Below are 24,347 nucleotides of genomic sequence, written 5' to 3' on the forward strand. Positions count from 1 at the left end.
TGTCTTGATAGGCTACAGTCACCAGAATGTTAAGGCTTACTAATGTCTTAATAGGCCTCAGTAACAGGGATGGTAATACTTGTAATTACTTGACTGGCTACAGTCACAGGGATGTTAATACTATCTAGTGACTTGATTGGCTATAATCACAGGAATAGTAATACTTCTAGTTACTTGACTGGCTATAGTCGCAAGGATTTTCAGACTTTCTAGTGACTTGATTGGCTACAGTAACAGGGATATTAAGACTTTCTTGTCACTTGATTGGCTAAAGTCACATTGATGTTAATACTATCTAGTGTCTTGATAGGTTACAGTCACAGGGATGGTAATACTTCTAGCTACTTGATAGACTGCACATCATGAATATTGGTGCAGCCTACAAAATGTCTGTCACCACTGTGTAGGCAACCATTGCTGTTCAATATAACAATTTTAGGAACAAGACACTGAAGGCAAAGAACAAATTGGCTGTGATAATGTCACAGAAGTCCATACTGTCATTTTGGCAGCCAGGAAAACACTGCAGTGAAAGACTGTATGTAATTATCATCTAAAGCACACCACTCACACATCCAGCAGATATAAAATATACATAAACTATACATTTGCACTCAGTCAGCTGTACAATGCCAGTACTGTATAACTAATACTCCATGTGCACTGTTCATAAATCGTGAAACAAACGATTTCTCATATTGCAAGCACATTGGAAATGTAGACATAATCCCTTTGAAGCACAATACAGACCTGTAAAGTTGAATTATCATCATATATAAAAGCAAATTATATTTTTTTATATGATTAGGTGTTAAAAATGTAATAAACATCTTTTCCTTGTGCTCTACCCAAAACTCGATGGCAGAGCCTAATTTTCTTTAACTAGAATGCACCTAGACTTCCTTTATCCGGGAACACCTGAGTCTGTGAAATCCTGATTTTCCTACGATTTCAATGTGTAGGGCCCAGATTTATCTTTTGCAGGAGCTAAAATTGTAAACAAAATTTACATCTTACAGCTTAATTTAAATATGCTGGTTTTACCATTGGTTTGGTAATCTACAGGGTGTTTTGTAGCAGAATTAATTATTTGTCTGAATACTAAAATATGAATCCTAGATAAGAGTACAACAAACTGTTTAAAAAACAAATTGTTCTTCAAAATATGCTAGGTAACATGCTGTCTACAGCTAAATGATTATAAAATACACAAGTGTCATGAATATGTATAAAGTATATCTTTCTGTTTGGTGAGTAGTGATGTCATCACTTATATTTGGAGAGTTGTGGCAGGGCCATCTTAACAACATTATGGGCCCCCGGGCAAAGCAGTGCACCAGGGCCCCTAGATATAGATATAGATATATAGATGTATACAGATACAGATATAGATATTTAGAGATAGATAGATAGATGTACTTGCTCAGTGACCCTTGTAGGTTTTTTTCTTTTGCAGGATTATTTATTCTCATTAAGAGCCCTGCCTATGGGGCCCCCTTGCCCGTGGGGCCCCCGGGCAGCTGCCCATCGTGCCCAATGGAAAAGATGGCCCTGAGTTGTGGTACTTCATGTATCAAGTGACTCCTTCTGAAAGTGTTCCATGATGGAATGTACAAGGGGCCTTACCTGCTGGCATTGGTGTGCAGATGGCTACACTTTAGATCAGCTTTGTGCCTACCCCCCACACACACACACATAATCATCTTCTCACAAATCAGTTACAATTTTGTGAAGGCCGTGAGACATTACAGAGTAGTGCTGAGGGGTGCGATCAGTTCAACTACTGGACACAGTAAATTCAATTGTCACTGCCGTTGCCATCTCTGTTCTTCATTTGGTGAGGAACAACTTCTAGCAGCATGGAGAACAAGTGTCCTGGCTCTGTGTCCAGCAAACAAATGGAACACACAGTTACTCCTAGCTGGTGTATAGAAGGAGGTTTGGTTAATGGTTAATATAAATGGTGAAGGGAAGTCACGGTTGGCAGCAGCTGAATGTCTTAAGATCTAAAATGACTAGCTCATATTTCATGTATACACATTCCAATGTCTCATTTCAGTTGTACCACACCACCAGTATTGCTGCACAAAAATACCAGTCACCATTAATAATAATAATAATAATTATTATTATTATTATTATTCAAATTGTATGTAAAAATGCACATAAATATTATTAATTTATGCATGCAAATATGTTTTTAATGTCTACTGGACACATTAGCATTTGCCATGCTAATGCATGATCCAGAATGCAAACAATATGGAGAGTTTCTAATTCATCTCAACAGCCCATTCATTTCAATGGGTTTTTCAGCTACATGTAGACACCCCATTGAAATGACTGGGTCATTGAAATAAATGGGATGGCTCAGGTAATAAATAAATAAAAACATTTTTCAACCAGTTCCACTAAAATACTGGGACAATGAGCATTAGTTGGTTCCCACTAATAACAAGGAAATCCGCAATGTGGGTGTCTTCCCCCTCCCAGAGACCACTAGTCCTATTTCCTAGACCTCCTGGGCTGTGGGGACTGGGGCATTGAGTTATTTTGGAACCTCATGTAGTGCCAGTTGTGCTACCTCAGTGGTCCCAGTATAATAGTAAGGGGTCCCTAAGACCCGTTCCATTATACTAAACTAGTAAAGTTGTGTAAATATAACATATGATTGTTAAATCAACTTTTATTGAAATTAAACATCAAGCACTCATTAATTAATGTATTAATAATAATTTAAAAAAGTCTTTATCTGTAATTCAAAGGTAACTCCTTCTTGTAATCCATGGGAAAGTATAATCCATGGGAAAGTGTAATCCATGGGAAAGTGTAATGCACGGGAATAAAAATAACATTCAACACCACCAGCTCTGCTAAGAACCCTGGTTCAGAATGCCTCTAATCTAAATTCTTAACAGTTCCTCCAATTACAAGCAGTTTCCCATGTTAGTCACAATATGATTGGCTGGCGGTTAGCAGACTCCCGGGGACCTCCTGCTTTGATCACACATCAATAGAGACTAACTGTGGGGGAAAAAAACAGCAGTGGTGGGATTCAGCCGGTTCTCACCGGTTCGTCAGATACCTAATTTTAGACCCTGTTCGGCGAACCGGTGAACCATCTTCGTTGGTGGGGGGAGCAGGGTCCTTTAAAAAAAATATTCACCTCTCCCTGTTGGCACTCTTCCTCTCTGCTGCGTCTGCACGTTCAGTGATGAGCAGCGCAGAGAGGAGTCTGCAAGCAAGAAGCAAGAAGACAGAAGAGAAGAGAAGAAAGAAGCCGATAGAAAAGGGAAGTGAAGGAAGGGGAAGCAAGGATGAGCAAAGGCAGCATGGCAGAGTGTGAAGGGGGAGCACAGGCAACATGGCAGAGTGTGAAGGGGGAGCACAGGCAACATGGCAGAGTGTGAAGGGGGAGCACAGGCAACATGGCAGAGTGTGAAGGGGGAGCACAGGCAACATGGCAGAGTGTGAAGGGGGAGCACAGGCAACATGGCAGAGTGTGAAGGGGGAGCAAAGGCAGCATGGCAGAGTGTGAAGGGGAAGCAAAGGCAGCATGGCAGAGTGTGAAGGGGAAGCAAAGGCAGCATAGCAGAGTGTGAAGGGGGAGCAAAGGCAGCATGGCAAAGTGTGATGAAGAGGGGTATTACTGTGGAATAAATTTGAAATGGGGGCATTACTTTATGGCATAACATGACTCATTACTATTATTTTCTTGATATTAGCAGCATAAAAAATTATTTGAGTATCAAATTATTTATTATTTGAATATTAATATGCATTAAATGCATATTATTTGTAGCATTAAATGCATGAAATATTAAGCTACTTTTCGGTATATCTTTTGTATACTTAAAACGGTCACTAGGACAGAGAATCGGTTGTTAATTTATTTGAATCCCACCACTGAAAAACAGTTCATGTCACTGGCCCATTACTATTCCTAATATACATTGTTCCACTGTACAATCTATTTATTGTTATATCAACAACCATATTTCTGTCCTACACAATCCAAGTACTTATCTCTTTTCTTTGTTTTTACTCACACGTTTATTTGTTGTAAGGTCTGGTACCCACTGGCAAATTTAATCACCTTTGACATGCAGCTACTAACTTGCGGTTTTACTCCACTTTGGGAGGTCATTTGAGATCAATCACTTGACTTCAATAGGAGTAATTTAGAGTTAAACACCAAGCCCATTTTTAAGTGTATAATACACTTTTTTTTTTAGACAAATACACCTTTTCAAAACAGTACCTTGCTTTAATATTCTTTGATCCATTCTTGTAGACAGCTGGTTTCTCAAGAGTCAAGACTTTTGTATAACAATTAAGTTTTCTCTTAATTATTACTATACAATTCTGTTAAATTATAAGACAGCTGTAACAGCTAATAACCAGTTTTTCGCATAGCAATTAAGTTTCCTTTTAATTATTACAATACAATTCTGTTCAATTATAAGACAGCTGTAACAGCTAATAACCAGTTTTAGTTACAGGTACATTTATCCCCAAAAATTTTGATCAGTTGGCTGTTAATATCTGTTTCCTCCAGTACTCTGTGAATGTCACTACTGACCAGTTGTATGCGAATGTTTAGAAAACCCTTGTCAAGTTCCCCAATTCAGTGAATCTCAAAATGAAAAGATGGGTATAATGCACAATTGCTGTTTATTTGCTGAATTTAATTAATGATTCATTAACACGTATTTATGAAACTCAAAACTTGATTGACTTGTTAGGCCTTGAATTAAGACAATTCCTGAGTTGAATAAATAAATAAACCATTCTAAAACGCTCAGGATGTTGTACCTCTACTAGCAGTTGACTGAGAACAAGAAGCTAAAAGGTAATTACAATGCAGATGAAAGCTATAAAAACAGAAACATCATTAAGAAACGTAAGTTAAGGAGAACTATTGGTGTCAAGTCAAGCTCTGGAAGACCTCAAATAGAACTACTCAAAACCAGATCCACTGCAGAGCGTTGTTTACACAAAAAATTATTCACATGGAAGATGTCCGAACGAAACCATTCCTGCAACCTCATCACAAAAGTCACCATCAGAAGTATGCAAGATTTTACTTCAATAAGCCAGAAACGTTTTGGGGAAAAGTTCTGAGGACTGATTAATCAAATACGGAACTTTTCAGCTACAACCTGAAAAGATACATTTGGAGAAAAATAAGTAAACATTTGAAGGAAAGACCACCTTGCCAATCATTAAGTATGATGTAGATCAACTATCTTCAGATGTTGTTAGCCATCATCATTATCATCAGCTATATAGCGCCACTAATTCCGCAGCGATGTACAGAGAACTCACTCACATCACTCCGTACCCCATTGGAGCTTACAGTCTAAATTCCCTAACAGAGAGAGAAAGAGAGAGACTAGGGTTAATTTGATAGCAACCAATTAACCTACTAGTATGTTTTTGGAATGTGGGATGAAACTGGAGCACCCGGAGGAAACCCACGCAAACACGGGGAGAACATACAAACTCCACACAGATAAGGCCATGGTCAGAAACTGAACTTATGACCGCAGTGCTGTGAGGCAGAAGTGCTAACCACTAAGCCACCGAGCTGCCATTGGGGTCAAGCTCCTAAAAACTAAGCATTTTGGACCTTGATTAATTTGCCCATCCCGCAGTTCCCATTGAGCATCATGGACGGGATTGTGTGGTAATTTGCCTGATGCAGGACATATCTCCGATATCTCCTGCGTTGGACATTCCTTAGGCTGCATTCTCGCTGTCTGTGTGATGTCCCAGGTTCCTAGTGATAGGCTGCATTCTTAGTGTCTTAGCGATGTCATTGGTCCCAAGGGAATTCATAGTTAGTATTCTATGAATATTGTTTCACTCCATAAAATTGACTGCCTGTATGTAGGAATAGGAGCACATTAATATCATTCTGCCCTTGAACTCTTTTATTCCTCTCATAGTTTCAAGACCGCAACTGCTTCCATCAATAATACAACAAAATAGATATACAAGTGAGCAGTTAAAAACATCTAATAATGCACTTATTTGTTACCTAAGTACAAATAAGTATTCCCACTGCTGGAGCTGTCACTTCTGAGAACCCTTAGAACAGACTTTACCTTGTTTGGGGCTGATTAGTGTAGTAAACTTTTCAATATAGAAAATACTATAGAGAGCATATCACTGGGAAATGGCATAAGGTTAGGGAGAGTTTAATTGTTCCTCCCTAATGATGAATGTATACAGATAAATATCTCCAGTGCAGCAGCTGTCTATCACATGTAAGAAAAACATTTGCATCACACCTTTGAGCATGACAAGAGCTAGTACTGTAGCAGTATACTCAGTGTAAATAACAACTCCTCCTCGTTCGCATACAGACTCTAAGTAGGGTCTTAAAATTTTCTAAAACTTTTTACTTGTTCTGTGTGAACATGGATGCAAACTTTACAAGGCTCTCTAGGAAAATCTTAAAATACTGTCAAGTCTATTCAAAGACAGTTGTTTGGTCTGGAATGCATTCCAAATTCCCTTCTTCCTGTTGCTTATTCTGCACTCTGCAATCAAAACCCACCACAAATGCTAGACTGTCTTATTGCAGTCTTAAACACAGCTCTGTGTTCAGGCTGCTGAGCAGGTTGTACGTATAATTATCACAAATTACAAACTGCTATTTTGTTGGAGGGCGCAAAAAATACCATCTTAATATTCCTCTGGAGAAATGATGTAAGTAGCGCATAGATCGAAACATTTTCAAGCACCAAATGAGAATATTTGCATTATTAAAATGTTCAAAAATTCTAAGATATAAAGATATATTATTGACAGATATGTACCTGCTTCATAGCCTGTATTTGAGGGATCCAGGGCCCTGTCAGCCAAAGTCAGATACATTGGGACCAGTGGGACCAAAATGGGTTTATCCAATTATTTATAAGCATGCAAGTATACTCATTTAGTCAATCATGTAGCCAATCAAGTAGCCAATCAAAACTGTATGAGTTGGCTGGAGGTCCGGGCGTTTGGCGATCAGTCTGTGCGATCTCCACTGAGCCTTAAGCCTGGAAGTGCTGTCTCGTATCTTATTTGGCAAGACTATAGGCTTACCCGCTAGAACTCTGGTAAGCAGCATACCATATCTTCATATCTTCCATATATTTTGGCCTAATTATGGACAGGCATGCTGGAACTCACTAATATCTCTCACTTTTATAATATTTTTATTGGGTCAGATTGCGGACAGATTTAAGGAAATGCTATTTAGCATTTGACAAACTACTGGGCTTCCTCAATGCTTCTCACCTAATTGTTCATAAGCAAACCAACATACTTGTTCAGATTGTGGACACACAAGGCTTAGCTGTCACATACCGTTAAGTTGAGCAGAGCTCACGGTTCTGCTCTTGCTAAGGCACACGCCCCTATGTCCCTGTTTTATTTATGCTACCTGATGTGTGGCCGCAGTCAGCAGGTACCAGGTTCAAAAACATTCAAACTGCACAGCACTGTTGCTGAGTAACGACTTATGTTTTGGCTAATGTTGGCTAATCACTATGGTTGCTTATACCTCTTGTTTCTGACCAAGCTTATGTTCCGGTCATCCCTGTCTGCTTGTGACCATGACCTCCTGCTCCTTTCCAGACACTGAACCTGTGATGGGTGTCACGCCCTCTGGCCTGTCCCCGACTACACTTCTGGGGCCCCGACTTATGGGTGAAGTCCATCACCTCCTTCCATGGGTCCCTGGCGAGGACCAGACCCTCATTTAGACTACATGCCTGAGGAGAGCTAGCGCCTATCCCAACTGCTAGCAGCACAGTGGAGTGGAGTTGCTTTGATCTCCTATTTCTGACCATCGGACGATCAAAGCAATCAAGCATCTGACATGGCCCACAATACATGATAGTAGAGTATCTATCATGGTTAAACTTCCATATAGTGACCGCGCAGACTAATATTTCAGATGACGACAGGCAAATGGCTCAGTGTTGCAGCATTCGGCTTAAAAAACCACAGTGATGTCTGATAACAATCTGATTGAAATCGATGAGATTATTATCACACATCACCGGCATCCGTTCGCACTGACAGCCCTAGTCACTCCTGAAGTTATGCTGCAACTCTAGTCCAAGTGAGTGGCCAGCTTTACTCCAGTATCTGTAGGTGCAGACTACCATATGGTTATCAAGAGAATCCAACCAGCACTGTAAGCTATTTTCCAAATTGACAAATTAAGAACATGTATTACAAAATAACAAATAATGTGCCATAATTGCACTGCATTAATTAAAGCTGTAATGATTGTCATGTTATATGTATTTTAACAAGTGTCCCTAATAAATCAATTGACCGGATCAGCTGACAGCCCACCAGTGCCAACCCGTCTGCTGCATCCATAAGAAAGGATATATTTTAAATACACATTTTGACAAATCACACTTAAATACTTTAATTAACCAGGGGCTTCAAAGTGTGCTGTGCAGTAGTTATAATTAAAGCCTTGCATGTTTTCTAACAAGGATCCAAGTGCAGGAAAAATACGTTAAGTTAAAGGGTTTAATCATATCATATAAAGGAGTATTTCAGATGCATAAACAGCTGTTTCAACTTATATGGGGAAGACTTTATGTTAGGTTAAATTATTTTTTATCTTTGTGTACTTAAAAACCCTTTTGTGTAAGGGATCTTTGAGCTGAGAGGTTTGTTATGGCTGTTTAAAACATGCTCAGCCTATGATTACAAGCACATGCGACACACAGCTTTCCAATACCCAGACAACACAATTACTTAACTTCAAAGCTTTCTACTATGACTGGCTCTGTTTCAGTGAATGAAATGAAGACATATGTCTAATAAGCCACAACAAAGTCACTGCCTGTTTCTAGATCATATTGTGTCTTATTTCTTACAAACTGATGCTCTTTGCAAGTGCAAAGCGAGAGGCGCATCCAACCGTTTTTCAATCACGTAAGAAGCCATTTATCAGGCTTTTCTCCCGCACTCTATCTATCGTCCCTCACACAAGAAACATGTAATACTATTTATCAAACATTCTCCCATGTCTTATACTGTTTATCATTCATTCCTTAATATGAGATGCAATTTATCCATCTTTTCATATACAATTCATCTGCATTAGTGACAAAATAAAGTACATGAAATGCTTTTATCAGTCATTCCAGTAGTATCTCACACAAGAAACTACTGTATTTATCACAGGATACTATTTATCATTAACTAACCCAAGTCTGATATTATTTATCATTCATTCTCTCATATGAGATGCCATTTAGCATTCTCTCACACATAGCTCTTCAGTCATTCCTCACCAAGAATCTATTGTATTTATCACATGAGATACAATTTATCAATAATTACCCTGTCTATAATTTATTCCTTCATGCAAGATGTCATTTATCTGTCATTCCCCCATACACAATCAGTATTCTTCACAAATTAACAGTCATTCCTCTCATGAAATGCTATTCATTAATCATTAAGCCACATGAAATGCCAATTATCAGTTATTCCCACATTGTCATTAGTTCACATTAAATATCATTTATCAGTCATTTCTCATGGAACATGTCATTTATCAGTCACTACTTCTCGTAAATCACCATTTATTAGTCACTCCCTGGCATGTCATGTGATATTCTTTATCAAACATGACCTTATGTGAAATGTCATTTAGTTGTCATTACCACTCATGAGATGCAATGTATCGATTCATTTCTACGTGAAACGACATTCATTCAGAGGTTATTCTCTCATATAAGATGCCTTGTCAGCAGAAAGGCGGGGTGTGAGCAGGGCAACGGCAGCAGGCGACGGGCAGAGGGGGTATTGTCAGCTAAAAGATTTTGCTTGGTCACTGCACTGAGAGAAAGTGATGAATAGACAAGCCTGGTCTCACTCTGTCAGTACATGGCCATATTTGCCCAACAGGTATTCCACCATGCTTGATTTGGCCCAGAGCAATGAGTGCTTAACTTCTGATGGGGTGGGCTTATTGGCCCTCCCCACGGATGAGCCACCATATTAAATGTCCTTCTGCTTACAACGTGACTCAGACCCCTGCAATGATTGTCTGTGTACCTTAATTGTCAATCTAAGCATTCTGCCGTAGGCTGACAGACAGGGGTCTAAGCATGACAGGGCAAGGCCTAATCTCCACTCCTACTCATTGATCCATCTTGCTACCTTCCCCTCTCCTTCTGCTCCTCCCCCACTTTCCTTCTGCTCCTCACCCTGTTTTACACTTTTCTTTCCTCCCCTCCTGCTCCTCCCTCCCTTCCCTACGAGTGGCACATCATGCCACTCCATGCTTTAGCACATGAGGGATGCAGACAGTGAAGCCTCTCACAGCAATGAAGCTCTGCAGATCAGGTAAATGCAATGGTGGTGGTGGAGAATGAATGCAATGTATGTGTGTGTGGGAGAACACCAATGTAATGTGTGTGTGTGTGGTTTAATTGTAATGCATGGGAGGAGATAGTATTGATATATAATGTGTGTATATGCTATTAATGTAATGTGGAGGCCTTTAATATAAGGAGGGAATTGATGGGGGCTGTTACTGTAATGTGTGTGTGGGTGTATACTATTGTAATGCCGTGTGTATGTATTAATATAATGTGTGGTGGAGACTATTAATGTAATGTGGATCTATTAATGCAATGTGTGAGTGGGTAGGAACTATTAATGTACTGTGGGAGGTATTAATGTAATGTGTGGATGTTCATGTAATGTATCAGGAGATGGTTGGTATTAAATATATGTCTCTTTAAATTTATTCACTAGGCTAGGTGGTCTATTTATTTAATGTGGATGATACTGATGTTGCGGTTGGTTGTGGGGGAGATGTAGGGGGACTAGAGTGTTTATTCATTGGTTAGATTTATAGGAGGTGAATCCCTTTTTCCAACAGGGCCCCACTATTTCATGCCAAGCATCAACAGGGACAGCCCGATTTTGGGTAACTGTCCTCATAGGTATATCCCAGTTCACGCTGCTCTCCCAATTTACCCCTGCTAGCAGCTCTTACTGTGAGGAGGTGTCAGGTGGAGGAGGAGTCAGAGTGCTACACTACTTTGCACAGCAGTAGTTCACGCTGCTGTCCGTAATGGGGGCAGTCTGTGCAGAGGACCAGTGACACCATCAGAGGGACTCGCAGGCGCTCTGCACAGAGTGTCTTCCCACATGGAGCTGAGAGCAGCCGTGAAGATCACACCTCTCCTACAGAAGGGTATGGGGATGAGTAGCTCTACTATGTTGTTCTACTGTTTGCATAAATTAATTAATTAAATTAATTACATTATTTATTTATTTTTAAATGGATTGCATTGCAGCCTTTTTCCTTGTATCTCCACTCCCTTCATATTAACTCTTACCTACCTGGGATAGCTTTTAACAGACTTTTTCCTACAAAGGTTGCCACATCAGTTATTACTTCACCTGAGATAACACCAGCAAGAGACTGTGGGGTCTATATAACAAACTGCGATAGATCAAAATTCCAAAAATGTATCGGGACTTCACTTAATTTATAAAGGGGTTAGCGCAGGAGGACTGCGATGTTAGCAATTTATCAATCGGCGAAAAACATTTCTCATCTCAGGATGCTCAGCTTACCTGGTCCACGGGGTCCAGTGAAGCCGGAAAGATTACTATGCATGCGCATTTCACTTCTCTCACTCGCTGGCTGTGTTAGGCTCACAGAGTAGCCCCGCCATAGTAAATAGCAGCATTTACAGCATGATGCATAATGATTATTATCGCTGCGGAATAATAATTAGCCCCCTATATCAGTTATTCCATCACGTGAGATATAATCAAGCATGTATTTATATATATATATATATATATATATATATATATATACATATATATATATACACACACACAATAGATATGCGTATAAACATGTCTTCTGGACACGGAACCTCAGCCAAGCAAGCCAGTAATATTGCTCTCGAGCTAGCCAGTAGCCTTTGCCAAGCATTACGTCATTATTATTTATTTTTAATAGCCAACTCCATTTCATTTCCACCTCTTCCTACCAATAACTTTTCCAAATATTTTTCATATTTAATACAATTTTTACTATTTCATTTTTATTATTTGGCCTTTTTAAATGCATATGCATTAAATAAGAATATTTAAAATGAAAAAAAACAAACACATAATAACTAGGTTTTTTAAACGTGTTATGATGGGGATTGAAGCACACAAAGGTCCACTAAGACAGTACCAAGTGTTGAAGCCTAGATTTAACTTGAATTTAAATAGCCTATTGTAATTTCCCCCAGCCTGGTGCCATGAGGGGGGGGGGGGGGGGGGCAGGGATTCAGAAAACAACCCCCCTGAGCTTGAGAGTGCAGGCAGGAAATCAGAGGAGACCCTACATAAACTCTCTGATTTCTGACAGCTTCTATTAGAGAGTGGTGGGAAAATTCACAGATGTGCCCCACACATCTGATGTATCTGAACAGATATATAATATATACCATCTGAATTGTAACATGAATGCCTATTCATGTTACAATTCAGATGGATCTTGATGCTGCATCTTGAAGGTTTTCGGCTGCTAGTTTTATAACCACTTACTAAACAAATAAATTCATAGTTTGAGGATATAAATTGTCAGGACGATTACAAAGTAACAGATACACCGACTCTGTCCTACAGAAACACATTTTTAAAAAAAGAAAAAAGAAGAAGAGCGATACATAGAAAAAAATTGGAAAATGATGAATGTTAATATAATTTCTTGAGAACACACACCAAGAGCATATGGATTACCATCCCTTATATTGATAAATGGCTAATGACTAATAATAAGTCTAATACATACATACAATATGAGATGAGACAAGTCACGATTTATAGGAAGGTATGTAGGGGCCACCCCTCTGACTGTGTAATAACTTTCTTAATGTAACAAGCACAACATTATGCAGAAAATACAGGTACTGTATAAAGTTAAGGTGAGTCTCTTCCAAAATTTGAAAGCTTGGGGGCAGACTGTTCACTGATAACATCACGTTTCCACTTGGCAGTGTTTGAGAGAGACTCCTAGAGACATATTGTTGGATTCTCAGCCTCCTTTCCACTTTCATGTATGTAGTATATTTACATGCAGAGAATTCCCTCTAGCATCAAAGCTACAGTCTATGATTTAGAAGCAAAAGGAGTCCTCATTTATCATTATATATTTCCCCAGCTTGTTTTGCATCTGTAATTTTTCATTTCATTAACTTACTTTAGGACCAGGTGAGCCAGGTAATCCAGGGTTGCCATGAGGTCCAACCATTCCCTGGAAGATAAAAATCAATGAGTTAATGGATGTACTGTATATTGTTATATTCTATTTCACAAGAGTGTCACAATTTGTACTGTATTCTTTCTGAATCAGACCGTCAAATTTAAAGGTTTTTTTTCTGCCTAAACATCAAAGGTAACAAGACATTGCCTGTGGGCTATACATGGTGAGATGGCCAGGACCGATATAGCATTAGTTATTAAAGACTTGTAGCACAGAATGAGAGGTGATTCTTTCCGCGCACAACGCATTTCTCCAAGAAATAACTCAACTGATGTGAAGAGACCAGTGAATCATGAGAATGTTCGGAGTGAAAGGTGCGGGGCTATTAATGTGATGGGGCTTAGGCATATTTGCCCACTCTCCCGGGAATGTCCAGGTGGGTCTCCCGGAATCCCGGGAGAGCAGGCCATTCTCCCACATCCTGCCCACTACTAGTGAAGTGGCAGGTCGGAAGCCTCCATGAATCGATTTGCAGTACCTCGCCCCATTCTGTCCTCACAATTCATCTCCCCTCAGGGATTGCTCAGAGGGAAGTGTAAAAAGTTGAGATGTGTGCCTACAAGCGCCAATGATGTAAATCGGGCACTACCAGCAGCTGCCTCCTGATGTATGAGGATAGGCCATCAATTTAATGAAAAAAAGCTTTATTATGTGAATAAAGCATTTTTTTAGTCTTATGTATTATTTTCTGTTATTAGTAGACCTGAAAGTCCAAATGATCCTTCTCCACTACGTACACAACTGCCTGATTGCTAAATCTCCTGTCTTGGCGTCTAGCATATTTTCATTTTAGTAATATAGTTTTTTTTTACAATAGTCTTATTTACTCCAGTGTAATTTTCAACAAAACACAATGGAAATCAATCGTGCCAATGGTCCTGTTTCCAGTACACCTGCATTTAAGGTGCGGTCACTTTCACTAAACACATAAACACAAATATGCATTTTTTTGGTTCCTTTAATGTGCTGGGTCCCCTCTAGGATGTCCACATAAATCTGAAAATGCATTTTTAAACAGTTTAGCAAAACACACCAGCTCTGCAAGTGGTAACAAGTCATGACCCTTGAACTGGCCGATGCCTCATAAAACACTCTCTGCTGTCATTTCCTATGACTGATACAATTAGCTGTAGTGACACGCTGGATGACACAGGTATTTTTATAGCCAATCCTGAACTTGTTAGCGGCTGTAAATTTAAACATGACCTATAAATTAAATGAATACTGGAAGATGAATCATTTTATACTGTAACTAGTACAGTCACATGGTTGATTATGCCACCTATGTCTAAGCAGCTTACTTATTTGTACAATGTGGTCGCAAAAATGCAGCTATTAGTGTTTATTGGGTTTCAAACTACACTCAGAGGACAAATAATAATGATTAACAACTAACTACAGATTAGTATTTTTTGGTTTATTTACATCATTTGTCAAACTGGGTTCTAAAATAACTTGGATGAAATGTTGGATGTTTGCTACTATCCTACTGACACTACAAAAATGTTTTTTTTTAATGCTGACCATTTCTGTTCCAGCAGTCCCTGTGTTCTCAAACATGGGGTTGTGATTTGGCTGGTGTAAATGCTATATTCCGCAGCTATTAGTTAGAAATACCAGGGCTTTGGTCGGGCAAGCCCCATCACTGTGTTACTCATGTAAGGGGATGGATATCTGTCTTTTCTGAGAGCAGAAAGCAGCAGTTTTTCACTCCAAGTAAGAATTAGCGCACTGGAATATTTTAAGTGCACCTCCTTCTGGAACTACACAGCACCTACTACATGTTAAAGGTAACTGCACTCAAAAAATGACTAGATAAAACACACAGGAATAACTCCTGATATTTGAAATAGAACTCCTGCCTGAAATATCCTATTGAAATCTCCAAAATACACTGTACCTCATTCTATTCAACTCCTCCCATTGGCCGCTGCAATCTTCTACTCCTCTGCCAATGCAGCCATCTTTCTTAGCAACCCCACATATTGTGAAAATCAAGCCAGACATCAAAGAGGAACTTACACTGCCCCTAGATGTTTTGATCTTTATAAATGAGGCCCACTATTGCTTCCATTTGATAGGTGGTGAAAAACCATCTATTCTTAGCAACTTCTGTAACCATGCAATCAGTGCACTCCACAGTATGTTTCTTTGAATACAGCTAAAGTTTAAGCACAATCTATTTGTCAAATGGTAACACCAATGGACTGAGCTTTCAACAGGCGATTTCAGGCAGAAATTCTCTTTGAAGTATCAGGAGTTATTCCAGTTAGTACTAAGCATTTTTGAGAGGAGTTACTCTTTAAGGTACAACATACAAGGCCTCTATAAAAACACATTTTACAAATTATATTCAAAGTGTACAAGAAATCTGAAATGTTTATGGAAGGAGGTACTTAAAGTTGTAGCTTTTCAGAGGAAAAAAACAATACTATCCTTAAAATTTCACTAAATTCCTCGACTGCTACTTTTCTTGTATTTTTTCTTGTATCAAACAATACAGTGAGTGAAAACTTCTGATCTCTTTTTTTAGCCAAGGCAATTAGCATAATTAGCAAATTCACAAACTTGCATACACATGAAACTAACCACATAGATCCACAGCAATTTTTTTTCCATGCATAATAAAATAATTGTAATTTGTAATAAGCAGAATATGTTCTTTTAAATGAATGGACCACCCAATTGCCTTTACAGTAGATGTATTGTACTTCACTCATTCATGAAATTAGAGGAACGTTCAGGGCTGAAGAGGGTGTCATGTAATTGGTTACACGTGGATTATGGCCAATCACATGCAGCCCTTTTAAAGCCGGAACACCGCAAAGCTTTCAATAATATCTAAGAATCAGTGTTATGGTATGGGGTAATCCACCACAATTAAGGAAGCAGAGCTTTCTTTGTCTGAAACTTTAAAGGCTTGTTTGATTGTCTTAAAAGGAAGAAAAATACATTTAAAGGACTATCGCCATTGATTAAAACAATGATTGTGCAACTGCTGTGTGACGCAGCGTTTAAATCTTCACAAATGAGTAAAATGCAGTTTTTATTTTATAGTTTGCAATTATCCCTGAGGAGAGGAAAAACAATTAAAAAAAATTATGTTTCTTTTATTAAACACATTGTAATGTTTAATGATATTCAATTTTACAAATTGTAAAAAAAACCCAATACCCTTATGTTCTCTGTTGTGGGTAACAGGTGAATTGTAGGAGACTGCGTTGCTGTCATAAAATACAATTAGGTTCAGAGCCTATGCTTTTCCTTGACCTTTATATATAAAACCACAACACTTAGAATAGGGATTGGAAATACAGTGTGGGTCCCAATGTGTAGCCTTGAGCGTTTGGCATTGTAATTGCACAGTAATTTTAAACAAGGCACAGCTTCCTTCTTCCCCGTAGCTAAGTTTGGCAGTAGACAAGAAGAAGAACTCAGCGAATCACTGACATTCCCTGCTCGTCAATGGCACACATACAATGCTTTGTGATCTCAAACAGACAGTTGGCTTTGCTTGAATGATACAGTCTCCTTAAATAACCCAAAATACAAACTAGAAATAAGCCATTTTAATTGTTGAAACAAAACCACTTCAATCTGTTCAATTGCAAAACGGTCAGTTTCGCAATTGGAACATGGCAATATTGGATGGCAATGAAAGTCATGCGGTTTCTGGTCATGGTCGTTGCTGTTTCTTGTTTCAGATTTCTTTTTTTCTACATTTCAACTGGCCAAAGAAGGACACTGAGGGGTTCATGGTAAGCTGAATGCAATTTGTGTTCTTGGGGTATAATACGTTTTTTTCACTTCTGCGAAGCACAAAAGCAAAAGTTCCAAAACTAGTGGATTGTGCATGGGACAGCATGGTGGCTCAGTGGTTATCACTTCTGCCTCACAGCACTGGGGTCATGAGTTCAATTCCCAATAAGTCCTTATCTGTGAGGAGTTTGTATGTTCTCCCCGTGTTTGCGTGGGTTTCCTCCGGGTGCTCCGGTTTCCTCCCACACTCCAAAAACATACTGGTAGGTTACTTGGCTGCTAACAAATTGACCCTAGTCTGTCTCTCTGTCTGGCTGTGTGTGTGTTAAGGAATTTAGATTGTAAGCCCCAATGGGTCAGGGACTGATGTGAGTGAGTTCTCTGTACAGCGCTGCGGAATTAGTGGTGCTATATAAATAAATGGTGATGATGTTGATATACTCAAATGTAAAAAAGTGTGTTATGAGCCAAGAACGCAATTTGGGTTCAACTTAACATGAGCCCCTGAAATTGTATCTGCCCTAAATGCATAATGGAGGCAATCGTTTTTGCAAACTGAACCAATATCGTTGAGATTGCAGATTCCTAGCGATGTGATTGCATCACATTGCTAGGATCTAATGATATCAGTGAGGTGCTATCATCACAGTTTATAGGGTGCCACAGACTCCATAGTGCCAAACATCATCAGACAGATACAACATACATAAATACAGTAGCATGATAACAGTATGCGTGGGTATAATTAAAAATAAAAATAAATGCATGGATGTAGTTACACATAATAGCAGCGTGAGGTAGAATTTCAAACAATGCAACAATTACGACTAGCACAGATACAGGTGACTTACGTGTGCGTAAGCAAATAGAACACAGATATAATTCAGCATAAGACACGACATGGACACGCTAGGAAGACGGAGAGTGGACAGCTATGACATATAGGGTAGAGAGCACCCTGTCCATTGGATCTATCTACTGTGTGCAGGTGGTAAGTTATACAGAAAAGCTCTGTACAGACAGCATATTGTGGGAATCAATTATAGGAGAGTGAAATCATAGCTAGCATACACTGCTGTCCTGTACCAGCATCATTTTAGACAGTGTCTTACATTTGTGGAATGTAGTGGTAATTGCTTCAGATGGAGGGGGGACGACGACATATATTTAACCACACTTTTTTTTGTAACAATGCTACGGTAGAAAGGGTAACAGTAAATAATGTCTATGGCTTGATCTTTCATCTACGGTAGACATGTTTCATCTACTGGCGCACATGTCACAGCAAGTCATAGCTACACCAATTCATTTCAATGGAAATAATTGCTCTAATAGGCGCTCATAAACATACACTGCGGAAGACTTATGGGCACAAAACACCACAAATGGAATCTATGCAAAGCTATAAACAACCTAAGTCAATGACAGTAATTGGAAGGTGGAGGTTAACATGTGTTAAAACAGCTGCAAGTGAAGCAGTATATAGACACACACATACATATATATATATATATATATATATATATATATATATATATATATATATATATATATATTCTCTCTTCAAAAAGAGAGATTACTGATTGAAAGAGTTTGAGAAACATTTTAAATTAATTCTCAAAGACTACTCCATCAAGGTTTATTAAACCTGTGGATGGTTGTAAGCCAGTATTTGAAACATATGAGCCTAATAAACTTCAATGGCTCCAGGGAGAAGTGCCCATGAAGTCCTCAGTTTAACTTGGTAGAAAACAGAGGACAAAAAAGATAAACAGTTCAGGTTATGTAGTGATTGTAAATGTGTAACAAGTGATTTGCAGCATTAGATATAGAAACAGATGACAGTTGATTTTTGTGATTTAAGTAAACAGGATTTTCAAAACTGTATTATTTCTATGTATGCCCAATAAGACATTCCTGGTAAAATGTCTGAAACTTCACACAAAATTAGGCAGAAAGGTCAGTGAGTGTGAGCTTAAACAATCACAGAGAACCAAAAGAAACAAACTGTATTTTTACAATACCCGAAAAAAACATAACAGCCAATGACCGATCTCTTTGTGTCTGTGCTCATCTGCCAAATCCAATCTGACCAACCTGTGCGGCCAAATTGGACTCTGATTCTATCACATTTGTTACGTTTTATAATGTTCACAAAAGAAAACAGGGTCACCTGCCAACTGCAGTAGGACATCAATAAAATATTTTAGAAACTTTTTGCTATAAAAAAACAAAGTACTGTCTATACAGATCATCTACCTTGTTGAACAGTATGAGGGCCATTTGGTAAATGATGACGAAAATTCCTCAGCCAAAATTACAAAGAGTCAACTTAAGGACTGCACAATTCCAAACATTTCAAAATAGAATACTTAGTCTTACAGTAAAGATGGAGACTTGCTCACACTCCAAAATATAAGTACAACATAGCAGACTTACAGACAGAAATTATTATAAAACATAGCTTACTATAGAAAGCCACAATTATATCTAAAACTGTACATAAACACAGGGTGGCACAAAACATGTTACATTTAGGAGCCAGTAAGTGGGTGTATCCACAAAAACACAATAACAGCCAAAAAGGAAGAAGAGAGAAATAGAAGTTTAGTATCAAAAACATGGACAGTCTAGAAGTATAGACCCGAAAAACACTGTCGGATGTTACTAATCTCACTTCACAATTTCCATGTTTTATACAAAATTGTGAAATTCCTAGGACTCATAAAATACATGCTAAATTCTATAATCAAACTGTTATTCCATTATTGGTGGAAGAACTTTTAAAAGGGGGACAAGAATATCATAACTGTGCCAGACAGATGACTTCAATACCCTAAAATGTTCTGTTCCCAATAAATTCTGTAATATACAAATTTATTTAATTCCATAACAAAGAACCTATATGTTTAGGTGAGTTTGCATAGGGTCTGAGCATTGTTGCCAATCATCACAATAGAAGACACACAGATGATCTCGAGATGAAATGAGTAGGGTTAGCACAACCTGAAAGTAGTCATACCATTAGAATATTAACAGCAACACAGAGTATTTCAGCTCAGCCAACTGCAACACAGAGTATTTCAGCTTAGTCGAGAGCAAGACAGAGTATTTCTGCTCTGGAAAGGATCAGACGAACATGTAGACAATTCAAGCATTTCAACAGTACAGAGCAGTGTGCGGGAAGATTGTGGGGTCAAACACACCTCAACATGAAACAAAATGCATGCATCCAACTTCTTTTAATATGTTTCCTCTTTTTCCTACTGGTATTTCCTGCCTAATCCCTATGGCAGTGATATACAAATAAATATGCTTGATTATATTAGTTTAAGAAGAAAAATTGTGCTGCTATTGTGCTTTGGGCAAAGTGTAGAAAATTAAATAGTTATAAATTTCTTTCTTAATTTAATGTTCCTGCAGCCAACTGTGGGTATGAAACACAAAGCAGCTCAATATTTCACTAGGGATCAGTAAAGACATTCATCATCATCATCATCTATTTATTTATATAGCGCCACTAATTCCGCAGCGCTGCACAGAGAACTCACTCACATCAGTCCCTGCCCCATTGGAGCTTACAATCTAAATTCCCTAACATACACATACACAGACCGAGAGAGACTAAGGTCAATTTTAATAGCATCCAATCAACCTACCAGTATGTTTTTTTGGAGTGTGGGAGGAAACCGGAGCACCCGAAGAAAACCCACGCAAAGACGGGGAGAACATACAAACTCCACACAGATAAGACCATGGTCGGGAATTGAACTCATGACCCCAGTGCTGTGAGGCAGAAGTGCTAACCACTGAGCCACCGTGCTGCCTTTGCACCAGTAGCAAAGTCATAGGCTGCGTTCCCATGAACATCGGTTCAGACCCCAAACTGTCTGCCAGGGCCTCTGAGTCAAGCTGGTCACCGCTCTGCCGTTCCCACTGCCTCTACCCTGCTCTATATAGGCATTTCCAGGGCTTGTAATATTTCTCGAAGCTTACTATACTCATGTGCAGTAAGTATGCATGATTCTTATATAGAGGTGACCCAGAGGTACAGAGAGCTGATCACTGCCCACGTCGACTAAGAAGTTCTGTGTCAAGCTGAAGGTACGTAAGTTAGGACTGCAAGGACGTACCTGGACAAAAATGTTGAAAAATAACAAAATTGATTTGTTACCATGCAGCACTTAAATTACTATTTTTTTAAAAACACATTTAGGGGCAAATTCAATTCCCCCGTTGTTCTTTAGAACAACACAGGGCACGCATTATTACCATTACTACTGTAATGTTAACGCTGACTTTTGCTTATGGCTCACAGAGCTGAGAGCAACAATCAGCGTTGAAATTACCATAGTAACGATAATAATGCGCATCTATTACTGTAGTAACGGTAATAGTGCGCGGCCTGTGTTCTTGTAAAGAACAATGCGGGGAATTGAATCTGCCCCTTATTGCCATCCTGGTAATCTACACTTGATAAAGAACCTATTAAAAATAAACCCTCTTGTCGATCTATAACTACAAAATTCACACAGTCAACACTTAAAATTTCCGTCAAGTCAATCATTCCAATGTTTAAAAACATGTTCAAAAATATATTTAAGAGATTCTTTTTTTTAACCAAAGACAAACTTAACGCAATCTATTATCAGGTTGTGAATGAAAAAAACAGACGTGAAATGTGATATGCCAATTACTCACCCTTGGACCTCTCTTCCCTGGGGGACCTGGTAAACCGGGAGGACCTGGAGGACCCTTGAGAGACAGAAACACACAAGCATTTTACTGAAAGTCTAAGAATGACTAAGCTCCACTGTCTGAGGCTCTAAATCCCAAACTATCAATTATCAACACCTTCGAACCCTGCAGAAAGATCACACAGAGCAGGGTTTAATGCTCCGAGTTTCAGCTAAAAATAATCCAAGCATTTAATGGTACTCCCAACACACAGATTCTCATTGAGAGCCGTGGAATGCCTGCTATTTCTATAAGGAAATGATGGTCTTCCATTACTTACAAATTATCTGAAATAATAAATTGCTAGGAGTATGCATAGTTTATTAAGTCATGTATTGGCCTACTATGTAAACTTTCCTATATAAAGTAAAATGATTAAAGTTGGTAAAGCAGCAGCTGTTAAAAAGGATTAATTTGACTTTTCGTACATTGAATTTACTGAGTTAGTAATAGAGGTTTTTGTACGTTCACAGCATAACGGGTAACACCTGGTTCTGCCTAATTTTCACACAGAACCTTTGAAACATGAAAGACCATTCTTGATCCCCTCCAACCTGTGTTTTTTTGGCTCTAATATCCCATTCTCAATTACATTTGTTTCACTCTAGACTTTTTATACTTTGATATGTAGAGAAAACATAACTTTGCTTTATTGTTCTTTAGTTTTTTTTATATGACAGCCAAAGGGTGTGTCTGGAATATATCTTGAGGCCTGTTTAACACTGATGCAGTCCTTTAAAGTGCACCTCAGGCATCTCAAAAACATGGAAAGATTGACTTATTTGACCCTACTTTCTGACTGCTTTATGTATATTAGCTGAACTATCTGTGACTAGAAGTCATGCTCCAGATTTACTACTTGCCGTACTAAGTCATAACAGCATAACGTATAGAATTTTGTGACACACGTCAAATATAAAACAGATAATTGGCCCTCCTTCAAAACCCAAAATCAACATTTGATTAATTACTTTTATTATCTTTTTTTTATAAGAGGCCACAAAGGGTTCCGCAGAGCAGGACATGGTGGGTTAAAACATACGACAAAATGACAACATCTGTACATAAGTACAGAAAGGACCAAATTAAATAAATATAAAACAACAAAGTGACATAATTAAAATGAAAACCCGCAAAATGACATCATGATGTAAGGAACACACTAGGAGAGAGGGCCCAGCTTGTGAGGGTTTACATTGTATGATTTTCCCACTGTATAGTCATTGTGATCTAACCTTTCTTTACATACTCTAATCTAAGAGATAGTGTAACACACAAAATAATCATTTTTTTATATAGACTTATTAATATTTATATATAAACTGTCAAAATAGCTGCAAGTTAAAAGTATTAGCAACATAAGTTGAATTAAGGGCAACCTAACCATATTTCTTTATTTTCCTTTTCCATTTGTCTATTGGAAATGTCAAGAAATGAATATATATAAACATTGTCATGTTCCAGGACGTTAGCTAGTTTCCGATAGGCGGTCTAAATGCTGCAACCAGAGAACCACTGTTTTTTTTGTCTGTTCCATAATCCACTTTCCCCCTGGCAAGTTAAATTATATGTGATACTCCTATAATAATACAACATAAGGGCATCAACTACTGAGCGGGGGCAGATCTGACATCATTGGAAGCGTTTAGCAAGACAGGTCCAGAGAAAGTGAGACAGACAGCAGGCAAACAGGAGGCAGACAATTGAGCCATCTTCTCGCTTGTACAGAGGGGACAGATTTAGGGTTTTTCACTATTTAATATGGACAGCGGCGACACAATTTACAACGTTACAACTTAATTAAGCAAATCATTGCTTTGAGGTTAAAGTGCCTTTAAGCACAGTTAGCTACTATTGTAACCAAGCTTATGTCGGACCGAAGCCATTTAAGGCCACCTAAATCATAACCATAAAACATAGCACTACTATTAAAATTCAAGAAAAGAGGCTTTAAAAATGTAACATGAATGATATCGCCCATAGGGCAGAGGTTTCCAAACATTTGGGTGTTTTTCGCAGGTTACATAAATTGTGTGACACATGCGGCCTTGGTATTGTTGTGACACAATGTCTGGGAATCACTGCCACGGGCTGTATATTCTGACTGTTTCCTGACTGATGGCGGCCCTGACTATCCATCTCACAGTGTGTAATACTGCAGGGAATAACTCATGGAGATCTTTGGAACTTTTATAAATTGGTACTGAAAAAAACGTGAAATGAGATGGATACGTCCGTCCAAATCACATTATTTACCACAACTGGCCACGTGGCAGCAGCAAGGGGGGTACCTAGCGGAATAGGGAATTACATCAACCCCACCAACTGGGATTTCCCCTGATGCTACTGAACCCCTTGCTCTATTGCATTTAAAAGAAAGCAATTTGTCCTGGGGTAGCTGTCCCCAAAATGTGAATTGTGAAAAATAACAATTAAAAAATCAAACATAGATAGTGGTGGAAGTGGGGGGTGTATATGGTGGTACGCCATACCGCCACTTCTACTGCCTCCATTCTGTTCACATTCCATTACC

The 24,347-nt window shown here is 38.7% G+C and overlaps 1 protein-coding gene across 1 annotated transcript in view; it reads right to left on the bottom strand.

Annotated features, from left to right (window-relative positions):
* Window positions 1–24,347, bottom strand: part of COL24A1 (collagen type XXIV alpha 1 chain) — a 215,866-nt gene that overhangs the window by 146,849 nt on the left and 44,670 nt on the right. The window contains exons 4-5 of the mRNA XM_075182027.1: window positions 21,779–21,832; window positions 13,256–13,309 (exon numbers count right to left, since the gene is read on the bottom strand). Coding sequence (XP_075038128.1) covers window positions 13,256–13,309; window positions 21,779–21,832 — 108 coding nt within the window. The remainder of the gene's footprint in view (window positions 1–13,255; window positions 13,310–21,778; window positions 21,833–24,347) is intronic.

Source organism: Mixophyes fleayi, chromosome 8 (genome assembly GCF_038048845.1).
Source record: "Mixophyes fleayi isolate aMixFle1 chromosome 8, aMixFle1.hap1, whole genome shotgun sequence".
NCBI lineage: Eukaryota > Metazoa > Chordata > Amphibia > Anura > Limnodynastidae > Mixophyes > Mixophyes fleayi.